Source organism: Malus domestica, chromosome 12 (assembly GCF_042453785.1).
Source record: "Malus domestica chromosome 12, GDT2T_hap1".
NCBI classification, from domain to species: domain Eukaryota; kingdom Viridiplantae; phylum Streptophyta; class Magnoliopsida; order Rosales; family Rosaceae; genus Malus; species Malus domestica.
This window is the reverse complement of record NC_091672.1, coordinates 9,497,546-9,510,935: the sequence shown is the minus strand read 5'-3', so window position 1 is coordinate 9,510,935 and position 13,390 is coordinate 9,497,546. Positions and strand designations below refer to the sequence as shown.

The following is a 13,390-nucleotide window of genomic DNA, read 5'->3' as shown; positions in this document are numbered from 1 at the left end:
ACTGGATGCATAAAACCTGTTATAACTTTACAATTCCTTTACAAAAAACAACCATATGTGCAAAAAAACGTGCCTGGATTGCTTGGTATTTCTGTGCTTCGTGCCTTTGGATGATTCAGTTGTGGGTTTGCTTAGTCTTTCTCTGCTTGGTGCTTCTAGGTGATTTAACTACTGATTGTGATGCCTAAATCCAAAGTTCATTTAGAGACCAAGCAAGCTTTTTAACTAAATCCAAATGTTTTAGAACTAAGGAAATGGTTCAGTTTTTACCTTTGTTTTCCTTGTCTCTTTTTAGGTGCAGATGTGGATGATGATTGTCCTTGAGCAGATGTGGATGCCTATAAAGCAATTTAAAGGATTAAGAGTCTGATATGATGTTAAAGGATTTAAAAACCCACATAAAGTAGAAAATGGTACCTGTTTGTCCCTTGGAGGAAGATGTCTATGATGGGTTCTTGCATTATGACCTTCATTTTTGCATATAGTACATTTCAAAGTGCATTGCCCTTTCCTTCCTAGCTTAAGTGGTTGATGAGGACCTTAAGGATTATTGGTTGGGTTAGTGGGAGTTTGTTCACCCTCATTGTCCCTTTCAGCAGCTTCCTTGTTTCTCCTCTTTCTCGGCCTTCCAAGTTGCATATGTAGGAGGCAATATTAGTTGGTTGTCAGTTTCCTCCCACAAAGACATCCCATTCATCGGCATTACTAAATGAGAAAACACCTCCAAGTACCGTGCCTTCGAATAATAAGCATCGACTTAGTCCTCCGGTTTTTCTCTCTTGAAATTTATGGCCGTTATTGCATGGTTGCATGGGATTCTTGTCAAGCCAAACTTTCTGCAAGAACAAGTCTTCTCAACCAAGTCAACCACATATTGCTCCCCACCTCTAGCATCAACTTGAAATTTAGCGCCCCCTGACCATAGTGAAATGCACCTGCCACTTTGAATTTTGGCTTCCTCCAACTTCTTGATTTTAGGACAGAGATCTCCAACTTTGTTCACCATTGTATCCTTCTCATCTGAATTCTCTTCATCAAAAGTGTGTGAATAAGGAGTAGCATAATGACAATAAGTTTTTGTCTTGGCACAAGTATGACATCATTGAAACTTTCACAGAGATTGTTCAGCAACATGTCACACTTGGGATATGTTTCAAAATGGGACTTGCTCCAATGATGTGCAAGCTTCTTCATCAACCAATTGTAGGCCTTTTCATCGAGCTTCTTCATATCCTCCATTACTTTTTTGAAGTGGGGAACTGCTGTTGTTTTGACTACTGACCACAAAGCATCCTTCAATGTTTTCCATTTGAACAGATTTCTGAAGTTGGTATACAAATGTCTCACACAAAATCTGTGATGGGAATTAGGAAGGACTTTTTGAAAGGCCGGAATTAACCCATTTTGCTGATCACTAATAAATGTCCATCCCTCTTGATTGACAACCCCAACATCATCGACCAATAACTCTAAGAACCAAATCCAACTAGACTTATTCTCCATTTCTACAACTGCATACGCTATATCCCATGTTTCATCATTTGGGTAAATACCAACAGCACAAAGTAGCTGACCTTCATGTACACTCTTTAAATAACATCCATCTAATCCTATCAATGGTCTGCATCCTGACTTAAACCCCTCTTTGCAAGCCCCCAAGCACACATATATCCTTTGGAACCTCCCCCTATCCAACTTCACCTTCATTATGCTTCCAGGGTTAGTATTCCTCACTTTCTCAGCATAGTCCCACAACTTAGTGTATTGCTCTGCATGTTTTCCCTCAATGATCTTCAAAGCCCTATCTAAAGCCTTATAGCCTTCATTTTTCCACAACCGTGATTCCACTCTGATTTGACAGTTGCTAAAAAAGAATCCATAAGCCATGTGGGGTTCAGTTTTATCTTGTCCATGTACAAATCGGTCAGCAAATGGGACTTCATGTTCTTGTTTGCCCAAGTTCTCCCACATGTGTGTTCATCAAGTATGGTCTTGATCTGTATGGTTTTTGAACCATACATTTTTCCAACACAACACTTCCAAGGGCACCTTTTTGCACATTTTGCTGTGACTTTCAATTTCTCATTCCTAGGAAAATGGATTTCCCCATATCTATTCACTAAGGAGTACATGATGAGAGCTCGTTTGAATTGCACATGATCCCTGAAAACAAGCCCGAGTGTAAGAGTGGGATTTTTCATGTCTGTTTTCTCATTGAACTCTGGAAATTGCTCATGTTTTTTGCCTCTTTCATCATCTGAAGAGTGTACACTCTCAAGGGCATCAGAGTTATAGTTTGGATCATCAACCACATTTTGTTCCATATTTTCAGTATCAAATTCTTCTTCCCCTTGCTCTTGTTTTCTTTTCTAACTTTGCTCAGATTGTCTTGCACTTCTTTCCTCAAAATCCCTTTCATCTGTTTGCTCCGTGTTCCTTTTTTTTCTGTGCTCAGATTCCCTTTCTTCCACAATACCATCAAACTTGGAAAACACGGGGGTTATCATCATCACTCCCATATTCGCTCTTTTCAAACTCACTATCATTTTCTTGAGCAACTTCTTCATTCTCTTCTTCAACATTCCCCTTAAAACTAATAGGTACATCAAAGAATAATTCAACATCCCTCCTTCTTACATCCCCCTCTCCTACATCCTCATCTCCTACCTCAGTATCCCCTTTTTCTACCTGAGTATCCCCATCTCCTACTCCTACCTCAGTATCCCCTTCTTCTACCTGCGTATCCTCTCCTTTTACCTTAGCCATATATTTCCCCTTATTCTCCTCTGGCCCTTCATAAGTTCTCTGACCATTCCTTGAATAAGCATTTATCTCTCCTACCTCAGTTACACATGTTTGCACTAGTTGAGATGTGCAACAATCATCCACTTCTAGCGCTTCAATAGCTAGCAAGCCCCTAGATCTGATTGGTTTAACTGCTATTGGCCCAACAACCCCCTTTGAACTACTTATCTCCTCAATAACCAATTTACTTGGACCACCGACTTCCATGGACTTCATAAACTGTTGCTTTTGGGTTACGGCTTCTTCTGTCTTCAATTCTTCGATGTACATCTTAATCACTTTATCATTTGGAACAAAATTGCACATGGACTGAACATCAGAATCACTTTGAATCGGCTTCAAACCATTGGAAAGGTCTATGTTGGGAATCTTGTAATAGTAATTCATGAACCGCCCACTGTATCCAAGTGCCTCCACCATATCATCTATCACCGTCAGTGACATGAGATCTTTATCATAGTTATCTATATATGTCACTTTTCCCCCAGCGTAGAGGTCATAACTTATCTCCCCACCGTGATGCAATTCAATATAGAATAGTTCTGGATCTATTGAAATTCACAAAAACAAACCCTAATTAAAAGCCAACAACAAACAAAAGCAATTGCATTTTAACCTAACAAACCATTATATATGCAACTATATGCAACTAATGCACAACATTCTATATGCAACTAATTGCATTTTAAAAGCCAACAACAAAAACCAATGCACAACATTCTATATGCAACTATATGAAATTGCAACAAACCACAACTATATGCTAACAACCAAAGCACATTAAGCATTTCTCAACAGGAATAAACAAAGTAATAAAGCAACAAACCACAACTTAGTAAACAAAGCAAGAAAGCAACAAACCCATTGTCCAACAACTCAGTAACCATTTCGAATTAAGAAAGCATAAACCACCCTTTCAAACAAGAATAAACAATTATACAAGAATAAACAAAACCCACATTCAACCCATTCCAACACCCCAGGAACCATTTCGAATTAACAAATCATAAATCCACTTTTTCAAACAAGAATAAACAAAACCCACATTCAACCCATTCCAACACCTCAGGAACCATTTCGAAGCATAAATCCATATTTTCAAACAAGAATAAACAATGCTACAAGAATAAACAAAACCCACTTTCAACCCATTCCAAATAATAAGTTCAGTATGCATTTGGAATCATCAAAAGCACAAAAAAAACTTAAATAGGTAGGTGTCGTTTCATCGGGATCGTTTCGCACGTACCACCCCATGTTGAATCCTTCGATTTTTTTCCGAAGCCAATGGAACCCAGATGAAACCCCCTTCCAACACCAACAAAGTCAGAGAAGCGAGTCGACAAGATGATTTGGGTTTTTCGCTGAATTTCTAATCCGTTTGTTCGAGATTTGGAGCTGCGAGAACTAAGGTTAGGGTTCTTGTTTTTCTGGAATTGGGAATGGAATTAGATTGACAGGATTTTGGTGTATCGGGGGGAAAACCAATTCGAAAGACACACTTTACAATGTTCCCTTACCTTTTTTTAATTTTTAATATTACCTTTTTTTAATTTTTAATATTTTTAAGGGAATATCCACGTGTCGTCCTGTGAGAAAGACACGTGTATTGGGAATCTCAGCTGGATGCCATTTGGCGGGAAAACATTGGATGTGGTGCCATATGGAATCCATTTGGGCGACGAACTGGGCCACGGATTAAGCCAGGTCAGCATTTAACTGAGAAATTCATGGCCAAGCTAACGGAGGTATAACATTGGACTAAATTCTACAGATGCGGTATGACATTGTCAGTTTTAAAAGATGAGGTATGAAACTGTCATGACCTCAATAGTTGAGGTAGTTTTTTGTCATTTAACCTAAACTTTAACTTTTCTTACTATTTTATGCTTTGGTCGGTCTGATCACTAATTTGTTTATTAACTACTAACGTAACAGGACTTTTGTTACCTCATGTGACACACCCCGACCCGAATCAGGTTATGCTGGCCGTCACGTGAGGGTGACGTAGCCAAGTGCACAGTGTGGAAGCAAGAAGGATAATAGAGAATACGAATAATTAAAAACCAATTCATAAGAGTACTAGCTAAGGTAAGTGCTAGAAAATGTGTGAATTCACAATCAGAGCATAAATAGCCTAAGTTCAATTCGGGAAACAAGTACTAATTAGACGACACCTAAAGATGTCCTACATGGTGATAGTTTGTCAGAACCTCCGTTCAATCCTCGTGAGCCACCAACGATCAAGCTTACCTAAAACCTGGAAGGGTGTTAAACAGAAAACGTGAGTGGGCAAAAATAAAGCTTTTCAAAACCATTTCATTATCAAATGCTCTAACCCCTCGCCGTAAAACATGTATAATTTTCCTAGAAATAGAATATAAGCATATATATATATGTATATTTCAATTTATGCTTCACATAACCATAAACATAAGTAAGTCATGCCAATTATGAAACAAAATAGTAACTCAAGTGGAAATAAATTCATGGATAAATAACATATTGGCCAGAACCCCAGCAGAGGTTTGTACAGCTGAATTTATAACTCATTAGTCAATCTAGCCAGAGTCACCGTACGTGACCTATACGGCACTTTACTGCATACGAGTCGAAACCACTGTAATGGTCTGTACGCCAGGACTGGGTGTAATATAATTATGCTCATTACTACATTCTCATTATAACTGTGCGATAAATCGCTAGTCACCTACGAGTCAGAACCACCTATAATGGTTTGTATGACAAGACTGTGCACCTAAATTGGATCCAATGTGAGCATATGGTGCGGGAGGTGACGTTATATACAGGCCTGTGCCATATCTTTGGCTAACTTACTAACACCGGGGTGCAGGTTTATGAGCTCTATGTTTCTCAATTAATCACAACTGGTATTCATTTTCACAATTCATAACTCACCTGGGGCTTACCTGAAGGTCCACAGCACCATAATTATATATATGCAAACATCATATGCATAATCTAAATGTAAAACATTTGGCATGGCAATTTAAATCATAACTCATTTAAATGCATTTTCTGGGAAAGATACCAAGCATATACATATATACTAAAAACCAAAAGCCCACTAACTGGTATGTCGAAGGGTCGTAGCCCCCGAGTCATCCTTGACTGCGCTCGTCCTCGGGATAAGTCTCCCCTATATGCGAAACAACTATAAAAACGTTAATTTAAAGCACATAACCAATACTAGCTAATAACTTCTCATACAATGCTCAAATGGGATGTTTGAATATACCAACGTGATCTACACAACCTCACGAACATCCCCATATTTTTAGAAAAGTTTTCCGACGTCCCGCGCACCGGCAAGTGCACCACAACACGCGCGGCCACGCGCAGGGAAGTCTAACGGAATCCCTAACTACCGTTAGGAATATTCCGTTAAAATAAAGGAATATTTCGTCCAAATTACCTGACACCGTTACCTTCCGTTAAGAATATTTCGTCAACTTGACGGAATATTCTTCTTTCTTCTACGGTGAACCTCGCCAGACGTCGCCGTCCCCGGAAAACTAGAAAATGCAAAAACCTTCATATCTTGTCCAATTCTCAACCAAATTCCATGCAACTTGAACCAAATTGAAGCTTATGACAAATAGAACACAATCTTACCAATTTCAAGCTCCAAAAATCACGGGATCTCGCCGGAGAAAGCATGATAGTTATGGCCAAATTTCAAACTCGCTAAACTCGACTTCCCGGCGTCCAAAACACCTCGTTTTTCTTCTTCGAGCTTTGTGAAGACGTTCTAAAGCTTCCTAGAGGCTTAAAATCTTCTGAAAACTTCACGTTTACGTGTGCATGAACAGTACCTCGAATTTGGATTCTCGTGAAATCAAGGGTTTCACATCCAAAGAAAGGTATGGATGGGTTTGTGACGATGAGATGAAGATGATGATGGTGTCTACAAGCTCGATTTGTGAAGTAATGGGTTGGTTTGAAGATCGTCCGTACGATTGTACGGATAATGAAGAGAATCTGAGAGGGAGGAGAGAGAGAGTACACAGGAGAGAGAGAGTGAGTGTGTGTGTGTGGTCCACGGGGTCACCAACCAAAACCAAAGAAAATACCATCTAAGTCCTAATTGGTTCCAATGTAATAGGACTTAGCACTAATTGGTCCAAACTCTAACTTACCACACCACCACACAAAACGTCCAAGGGTATATAAGTAATTTCATGCTGTCGAAAATAATTATTTTGGGACTAGCTGTCACATAATGAGCACTTGAAAAACTTCGATTTATAGAAGTATAAAAGTGAGACGAAAAAATTAACAATAATCTTATTATATATAAATTGAGCATCCTAAAAAAAATAAAACATTCAAAATACCATAGAGTGCCCTTACAAAATTTTAGAAATACAAATTGAACCAAAAAGAGTTAAATTAATTCACCACTTTTTAATTTTGAATGGAATTAAAACTTTAGGAAAGAAAAAAAAAATTCAACGTTAGTGGGTGTTTGTGTTTCATGTTTTTTTTTTGGAATAATTTTTAATAAAAATATAAATTAGCTATTTAAATAAATAATAATAAAACAAAACATCTAAATTACATATTAATAGAACTCTCATTTTCATTTCAATCAAAATTTTATAAAATTACTAAATTAATCCTCTAATTAAAACTGAATATGGATAAGAAATACGGGCAGAAATGTAGTATTCCACAACCAAAATTTGCTGTGTTTTTTAAAACCTCACATACATGTGATTCTAATATATATCTAATAAAAATTAAAAAATTAAAAAAATAAAATAAAAATATCACACACACATTTTGTGTGTGGCCATATGCTAGTAATCTAATATAAAAAGACTAATAAAAACGCGCATGTGCGTGTGTAAGGGGCTAATAAAATAATAAAGCAAGAAAGATATAAAATTAAAATTACCCAAAAATGAAAAAAGAAAATGAAAAAAAGGAAAGCAAAGAAAAGGCTTATTATATTAGCACCCCACAACTTGTTGAATAAACCCCACATACTTAATACACCTCACATTTATTTTTTCAATTAAAAATTATCTTAATACACCATACTTCCTTCTCCATAATACCCTCACACCCCACATTCTTAATACACACCTTACATTTTCTACACACACCTCACATTTTTTATACACCCCACATTTCTCAAATCTTATAACACTCATTTTTTATTTTGCTGAATGATTTCAAACCATTTGAACGTTAGTTTGCTGAATGATTTCAAATTGAATGATTTGAAAAAATGTTTAGGTTCATTTGAACGTTTTTCAATAACAATAATAATGATTTCAAAGTTTTCGAAACACCGATTTCGCGTTCCATTTGTCAAAAATAATTTTTTTCAATCAACATGTTTGTAGTTTCATTGTTTAGGGTTTTATTCAACAATGGAGGGTGGGAGGGGTTTTGATAATTGAAGTACATAAATAATACGTTAAAAGTGATTTGGGGTGTATTTATAAATTTTTTTATTATTTTTTAAACCTAATAAGGTCAAAATTGTCATTGCATAATAGAGTAAATAAGTCATTAATATTAAATTTTAATGTGGGGTGCATTCAACATTTTGTAGGGTATTAATATAAAAAGCCAAAGAAAAAGCCAAAGACCAAGAATGTAGAAATAATAAGGGTTTTTATCACAAATAGTCCCTAACATTGATCAAACACATCATTTTGGTCCCTGACATTGAAAATCAATAGAAATGGTCCCTGACATTGATCAAAACCATCACAAATGGTCCTTCCGTTAAAAACTTTTTGGGCAATTTTCAAAACTTTGTAACTCAATCGTTTCTTAACCAAATTCGACCCATGATATATCAAAATGAAGATAGAAAAGTGTAGAACAAGATTATACCATTTGGAAGCCCAATGGTTGCCGGAGATGGCCGAAAAATAGCCTCAAATGTGACTGATCCGCGAAAAAACTGGAAAACTCGTCTGAAATGGGGTAAACTTTAAACATTCATAACTTCTTCAATACTCAACGAAATTTAGTGATTCAAAAATTAAAATCATACTTCTCAACGCGACAAAGAGAATGGTACCTTTATTGACTGCTAATTTACCGTGGTTTAACCGGAAAATGGCTCGAACTTGGATAACCATTTTCGAGTTAGCCAATTTCGAGTCGTTTTCCGGCCAAAATACGACGAGTTAGCCATAAAAAAAGATACCATTCTCTTAGTCTCGTCGAAAAGTATGATTTTCGTTTTTGAATCACTCGATTTCGTTGATTATTGAAGAAGTTATGAATGTTTAAAGTTTACCCCATTTCAGGCGAGTTTTCTAGTTTTTTTGCTGACCAGTCACATTTGAGGCTATTTTCTGACCATCTCTGGCAACCATTGGGCTTCCAAATAGGTATAATCTTGTTCTACACGTTCCTATCTTCATTTTGATATATCATGGGTCGAATTTGGTTAAGAAACGATTGAGTTACAAAGCTTTGAAAATTGCCCAAAAAGTTTTTAACGGAAGGACCATTTGTGATGGTTTTTATCAATGTCAGGGACCATTTCTATTAATTTTCAATGTCAGGGACCAAAATGATGTGTTTGATCAATGTGAAGGATTATTTGCGATAAAAACCCGAAATAATAATAACTTTCCATTAAAGCTCAGAGCAGAGCTTCTTCTCAAAAAAAATCCGATCCAAGGCTTCCAAGCACCTGTTCCACCAAACAAACACCTCAAAATCTCTCCTCCTCCTTCAACCCATTTGAGCAATGTCGTCAAAGAAGCAAGCCATTTTCATATCTTCCCTCATAATCCTCTGGTACTCATCAAACATCGGCGTCCTCCTACTCAACAAGTTTTTACTCTCCAACTATGGCTTCCGATTCCCAATCTTCCTCACAATGTGCCACATGGCCGCCTGCGCAGTTCTCAGCTACCTCTCCATCGTCTTCCTCAAGATTGTGCCTCTCCAGACCATCAAATCTCGGTCCCAGTTCCTCAAGATTGCCACTTTGAGCGTTGTCTTTTGTGGGTCGGTCGTGGGTGGGAATATCTCTCTCAGGTACCTTGCTGTTTCTTTCAATCAGGCTGTCGGTGCAACGACGCCGTTTTTCACCGCCCTGTTTGCGTATTTGGCGACCTTGAAGAGGGAGGCCTGGGTTACCTATGCTGCTCTTGTGCCTGTTGTTGCTGGGGTGGTGATTGCCAGTGGGGTAATGCTTGTTTTTGTTAATTGGATCATGAGTTTTAATCGCTATTTAATTGTTTGACATTGGTTTTTATTTGCTTCTGCATAAGCTCGTTTTTCGGATTATTTTGATTTGGTCTCTGTACAATGCTGTTAATTTCCCGGGTATATCTTGCTGTGAATTTGGTATGAGATTTATTGATTTAGCTGGTTTAATTAGTTTTCGGTCGAAAATGTAGTTAAGATATGATACTTGCTGATCCAGATCTGAATTTCAGCTACCGGGATTAACCAGCGATGCATTGTTCTAGATATTCTATCTGGTTTAAACTTGAAACCGGAAATGCATTCGGCTTGAGATTTGGTATAGAAAGATTACAAATATCGGAGAAGCACCATTCTCTTAAAACATTGTCACTTGTAGTTGTAATTGATAATGGACAATGCTACCTTTATTGTGGCGGAAGTAAGCAATTCGCAAAATGAGGGGTCATTCATATCCAAAACCATGCATGGATATTGTTGCTATTATGCGAGGCTGGTGTTTAAAGTTTGTGTTGGCATATGATATATGTATCTAATGAATTTTAAGAATTAAATAGCCTGTTTTTTCGGTTTACTGTTATGGCTTATATTGTATTCTGTGTTTTCACTTTTTATATCAGCAATGTGCTTTGATTCCAATTTTAATGGAATGATGGAAATTTCTCGGTTGGTGGCAGGGCGAGCCAAGTTTTCACTTCTTTGGGTTTGTTATGTGCATTAGTGCAACTGCTGCAAGGGCCTTTAAGTCTGTTCTTCAGGGTATCCTACTTTCTTCTGAAGGGTAAAACTTTGAAGCTTTTCACTGTGTAATCTGTCATCTGAACTCTTTTATATTTAACCTTCTATATTTGGACAACCTTTACCACCTGAGAATCCTTAAGAAGGGATTAAATCTCACTCTTTTCATAGTAAGGAAATCTTTTAAAAAAGCAAGGCATGATAACTTATTATAAATAACATTCACAACTAAAAATAATATTATAACTATTAATGCAATTATTTCTTAGTTTATACCCAGACCTGTGCCGGTTGTAGGGAAGGAAGTAAATACTGTGGATTGGTTAAACTCTAATAAGTAATAACTTATGAAGGCTGATCTCAGAATGTAATAGAATCCTACTGTTGTGCTTAAAATACTTTATTATTACCTATTTTCTCTTCACATAAGATTCAAGCAAGGGATGAGATAATGGAGATTTCTATAGTTTCATCATGCACAGCCATTTTCTTGGTTACCTTGAACCCCGAAGAGTCCTGAAACTCATATTTCATTTGGAAACCATTGTGGACAATTCAATCATCAGTAGAAAGAGAGAGCTCAAAAAGGCCATTGTCAAGATACGGGGGCTTACGTGTCTTCTTTCCTTGTGTGAATGCTACACCCTGTGCTGTAGTTACAGAGATTTCAGACTTGTAGGAATCATGTAAATCATCTCTTTGTGGACGGACATAAATATATATGTCCAAAGAGATTCTGGTTAGACTGAAATAAATAACTAATCGCACGCTGTTAGAACTCTTTTACAATTAGGATGAGGGCTAGACCACCTCAAGCGTGAATTTTTCTTCTTAGGTAAAGAAAACAATGAGTGTTTGAATATTGACCATTAAGTGTTGTATTCCTAATTGCTTATTTAATTTTGTTACATAGTACTAGTAGTTACTAGAGCCTGCACATACGTGTTAGATACATTCTCTTTAATATTGAAGGCAGTTATTCTATTTCTTAATTGTAAACTTTTTCTTTGAGATGCATTTAGATATGCTCCCCTTGCTTTATTTGATTGGCAAACAACGGACACGCTGTAATCAAAACTATAATTTTCCAAATAGTTGTGATATACGTTCAGTTTGTAGGTTTCTCAGTTTCGTTCCATCTTTATCTCAAGCCAAATTAATTCACTATTTTCTTGCTGTGGTGTTTTCTTACTACTTGTTCTGTTTATATGTCTTAACACTGAACAGGGAGAAGTTGAACTCAATGAATTTGCTGCTGTACATGTCTCCGATTGCTGTTCTTGTGTTGTTGCCTGCTGCACTTATAATGGAGCCCAATGTCGTAGATGCCACTCTGTCACTTGGAAGGGAGCATAAATTCATGTGGTTACTTCTTTTGATTAATTCAGTGATGGCATATTCTGCTAATTTGTCAAATTTTTTGGTGACCAAACATACAAGTGCATTAACGCTTCAGGTTTGGACTTCTTTCACCTTGAGTTTCCTAATTCATATTGCCTCATCTAATTATTTCTCGAATTAATATGTTGATTGTTCTAATTTAGTTGATAAAAACCAACACACACACACACACACCATTGATCAGGCTGGTTTTTCGTTTCTCTTGAATGTGTTGTCCAGCTTGACAGTGTAGCAGCTTGAGCATTGCTTGATAATGACCAGACTCCTCGTTTTCGAAAAGAATGCAAACATTCATCTTAGAAGCTACTCCACAATTCACACGTTCGCAAAAAATCCGCTAATTAGAATTGAATTTTATTGTAGAAAAACACTGACTACCCCAAAACCTGGCAATCAAAACCTAAAATCCAACTTGTAGTGTGATTGTACACATGTAAAGTGTCAACTCTATTGGGAATAAGATCAAAACATTGATTAAACCGCTGCCTGTTGAAGCTAGTTATGACTGTAAGCTCGTAGTGTAAAAGGCCAGTCAAATGGCAACTCTGTCTGCACATAATCGTAAGCCTTAAATGCAGTACAAACACATTTCGAATGCAGCCGAATCAATTTTTTGTAGGTGAACAATATGTTTATTTATTTTTGGCTCGTTCTTGGACTCGTATAATTTGTTTTATGGTAATTATGTTACAATCAGGTATTAGGCAATGCAAAAGGCACAGTGGCTGTTGTTATCTCAATTCTTTTATTCAAGAACCCCGTGACTGCTATCGGCATTGGCGGTTACATGATAACTGTTATGGGAGTCGTTGCCTATGGAGAAGCAAAACGGAGGCTCAGATAAGCGATTCTTGACATTTACCAAATTCTTTGTTTTTGTAGGCTTAAGTATTTTGTTAGTGAGATTATGTGCACGTAGATTCTTGGCGAATATTGTTTTAGCAGAGAGAGAGAGAGAGAGAGAGAGAGAGAGAGAGAGAGAGAGAATTCATTGTGATGGTGTATTAGAGAAAGAAAGAGAATCCATTGTGGTGGTGTATTATTATGTATACAAGCAACTCCTTTTGTACCAGATTCTATCCTAATTATTTCCGATCTCTCCTGTTCATTCCAAGTAAAACTCTTCGAACTGCGTTGGTTATTACCTCTTGTCGCTTGAAAGGTAAGTTTATTTGAGTTTTGATGATTTCAAGTTACAAAAGAAGAGGAATGCAGTCAAACAGAAAAGATTCACAAA

The 13,390-nt window shown here is 37.0% G+C and overlaps 2 protein-coding genes across 2 annotated transcripts; one reads left to right on the top strand and one right to left on the bottom strand.

The window, feature by feature from the left end:
* Positions 1-999: 999 nt before the first annotated feature.
* Positions 1,000-2,324, bottom strand: LOC103434097 (uncharacterized). The gene is made up of 2 exons (XM_070809033.1): positions 1,918-2,324; positions 1,000-1,864 (listed from the first exon to the last, which is right to left on the bottom strand). Exons 1-2 carry the CDS (start codon positions 2,322-2,324, stop codon positions 1,000-1,002), a joined length of 1,272 nt encoding a protein of 423 aa, XP_070665134.1.
* A 7,051-nt stretch (positions 2,325-9,375) lies between these two features.
* LOC103423268 (UDP-URONIC ACID TRANSPORTER 1) lies at positions 9,376-13,250 on the top strand. Its single transcript, XM_008361336.4, has 4 exons — positions 9,376-9,994; positions 10,692-10,795; positions 11,980-12,208; positions 12,851-13,250. Exons 1-4 carry the CDS (start codon positions 9,551-9,553, stop codon positions 12,995-12,997), a joined length of 924 nt encoding a protein of 307 aa, XP_008359558.2. The 5' UTR covers positions 9,376-9,550; the 3' UTR covers positions 12,998-13,250.
* The last annotated feature ends 140 nt before the right edge of the window (positions 13,251-13,390 follow it).